The sequence below is a fragment of the Limulus polyphemus genome, unplaced genomic scaffold, assembly GCF_000517525.1.
Source record: "Limulus polyphemus unplaced genomic scaffold, Limulus_polyphemus-2.1.2 Scaffold391, whole genome shotgun sequence".
NCBI classification, from domain to species: domain Eukaryota; kingdom Metazoa; phylum Arthropoda; class Merostomata; order Xiphosura; family Limulidae; genus Limulus; species Limulus polyphemus.
This window is the reverse complement of record NW_013666001.1, coordinates 137,852-140,148: the sequence shown is the minus strand read 5'-3', so window position 1 is coordinate 140,148 and position 2,297 is coordinate 137,852. Positions and strand designations below refer to the sequence as shown.

General features: G+C 28.3%; 1 protein-coding gene across 3 annotated transcripts in view; it reads left to right on the top strand.

Moving 5' to 3' along the window:
* The window catches only part of LOC106457916 (M-phase phosphoprotein 6-like), a 16,588-nt gene that overhangs the window by 12,433 nt on the left and 1,858 nt on the right, over positions 1–2,297 (top strand). For all 3 annotated transcript variants that reach the window (XM_013917363.2, XM_013917365.2, XM_013917364.2), the window contains exon 5: positions 789–871. In XM_013917363.2, coding sequence (XP_013772817.1) covers positions 789–871 — 83 coding nt within the window. The remainder of the gene's footprint in view (positions 1–788; positions 872–2,297) is intronic.

Genomic DNA, 2,297 nt, shown 5'->3' with positions numbered 1-2,297 from the left:
ATAAAACCTTAGGTCATGAAACATTATCCCTAGGTAATTAAAATATCAATTATTATTATCAAAACAATAGGAGAGCATCTTGTGGCCAAAATATGTGATGTTCTCCTCATGGAAATATTGGCAAGAAAAGGATTAGGGTAAAAAAAAAAAAAAGTCAACATTTTAATTATTACTGAACAAGATTAAAGTTCAACACAAAGCTTCAAAGTAACTGAAAATGTGTTGTGGTAATAATTATAAGCACAATTAATTCAAATACCTCTCTAAATCTTTTCAATATCTTTTAATAAACAGTATAGCAAGCATGGTAAATCGTGATCATTTGTACAGTCAGACATTTAGTGATCAGCAAGATTGTAAAATATTCCAATGCTGAATGTTTTTTTAATGACAGTTTTCTAATTTATATTCTGTGGATCTGTCTCAAAACTGATGTATAAATGAACCATTAATTGTGTGTAGTTTGTTTTTATTGTGCAGAAAATTGCAGTTTATTAAACTAAAAAATATGTTGGACAGAAAAGCAACTATTGGACAAAGTAGTGTGCTGCAAAAATTTTGATATTTACTTTTGTAAAAATCTCTGAAACTCCATTAGAATCAGTGTTATTTTTAGTCTATTAACTTGTAAGATTTGATGTGTAATTATATCTCAATAGGAAATAAGATGCCTTTCATGAGATTAATTTCTAAGTATACAGAAAAAGTACTACCATAAAGATATTTCCAGAACCTTGTGTTAAACACTTGTAGCTGAATATTTTCTGAGATTTATCATTGTTTTGCAGAGAATAATGGCAGAAAGAGAACTGGCTGCTAATCCAAATCAACATAAAATGGATGGTATTTCAGATAAAGAAATGACAGAAAGGTATGTATTGCTCTGTATTCACTGATTTCTCATTTTACATGATGTATAAGTTGGAAAATAAGTGTACGATATTAACTTCAGTATGTATTTTGAAATGTCCCAAGTGATTGAGTTGACACCCTAGATTTTTATTGTTTTAATATATACTATTGTTGTCCATGTTAATATTGATATAGATAAGATACACAAATTTTGCTTGGATTGGTGTTGTTTAGTTTCTGTGTAATTTTTAGGGATTAAATCTATGTTTTTTAGTACATAAATGACCAATACCTTCACTTGGAATGCTTTTTTTCCAATTACATCACTTTAGGGCTTTATCTAAGCTTATTATTTATTGATAACAGACCTTAAATGTTTCTTTATCCTACTTTAAAGAAAGATTTTGCATACTCAAAAGAATAATTTCATCTACAAATTACAGTAAACCTCATTAATTCATACTCAAAGGGAGCACTAATTATTGTTTGAAATAACAGTTGACTGTGTGTGTAGAGAGCACTCTACATTTCAACAGTATTATGCAAATTAAATAAAGTATCTATGTACCATCAATACAGGTATACAAGATAAATAAGATATTTTATATGGTTATTTCAGTCTTTATATACAAGTGGTCAGGTGCTATGATAAAGTAATTATTGTAAATAGCATTTGGACCATGTCACCAGTTTTTTTAAGTTTTCAGTTATTTCTCAAAATACCATAGATCTTCTGTTCATATACATGGAGAGACATACTGAGTTCACAATACAGATTTAATTTATTCTGGAATCAATCGGTATTTTTACACCAATCATAATTCATAAACTACTTTTGTACATTAACTCCTTCAGCATAGAATAACCATTTTGTGCTTGTTACAGTTTTCGTGCTATAACTTTTAAATTAGTAAGCATATGTTAATAAAATTTGGCAGATTATCAGAAACATTAGTGTTTTCAGATGCAAAATATCAAATTTTTTTATTAAATTTTAAGGTTTGTAAAGCAATGTTTTTCTTTTTGCATGTTGCCTATTTAACACGCAAAGTAATTTTCATTTTAAGATTAAAAATACTTTTGTGCATCAGAAAATAATGCCCATATAGTTATCAAACGTTTCTTAAGAAAAACTGGTTTTTTGGTTGATTTGACCAATCTCGTAACCACCTTAAACAAATTAGAAAATAAATATAAATTATGCCTTTTTCGTTCTAGAATGACTTCAGATTATATCATGAAAACATAAATGTTTAGAATGAATAGCTTAAATCTCATAACATTATACATTTATATATATTTATTATATTGACCTTTCAGCCATGCCTGGCTAACAATACAAAAGTTACAATGACATGCCGCACGTGAACTCAGTTACCGTATCCAATAATATAAAACTGACCTTTAGTCGTTACAAAGTGACCTGTCTTGGCTGTGTCTTAGTA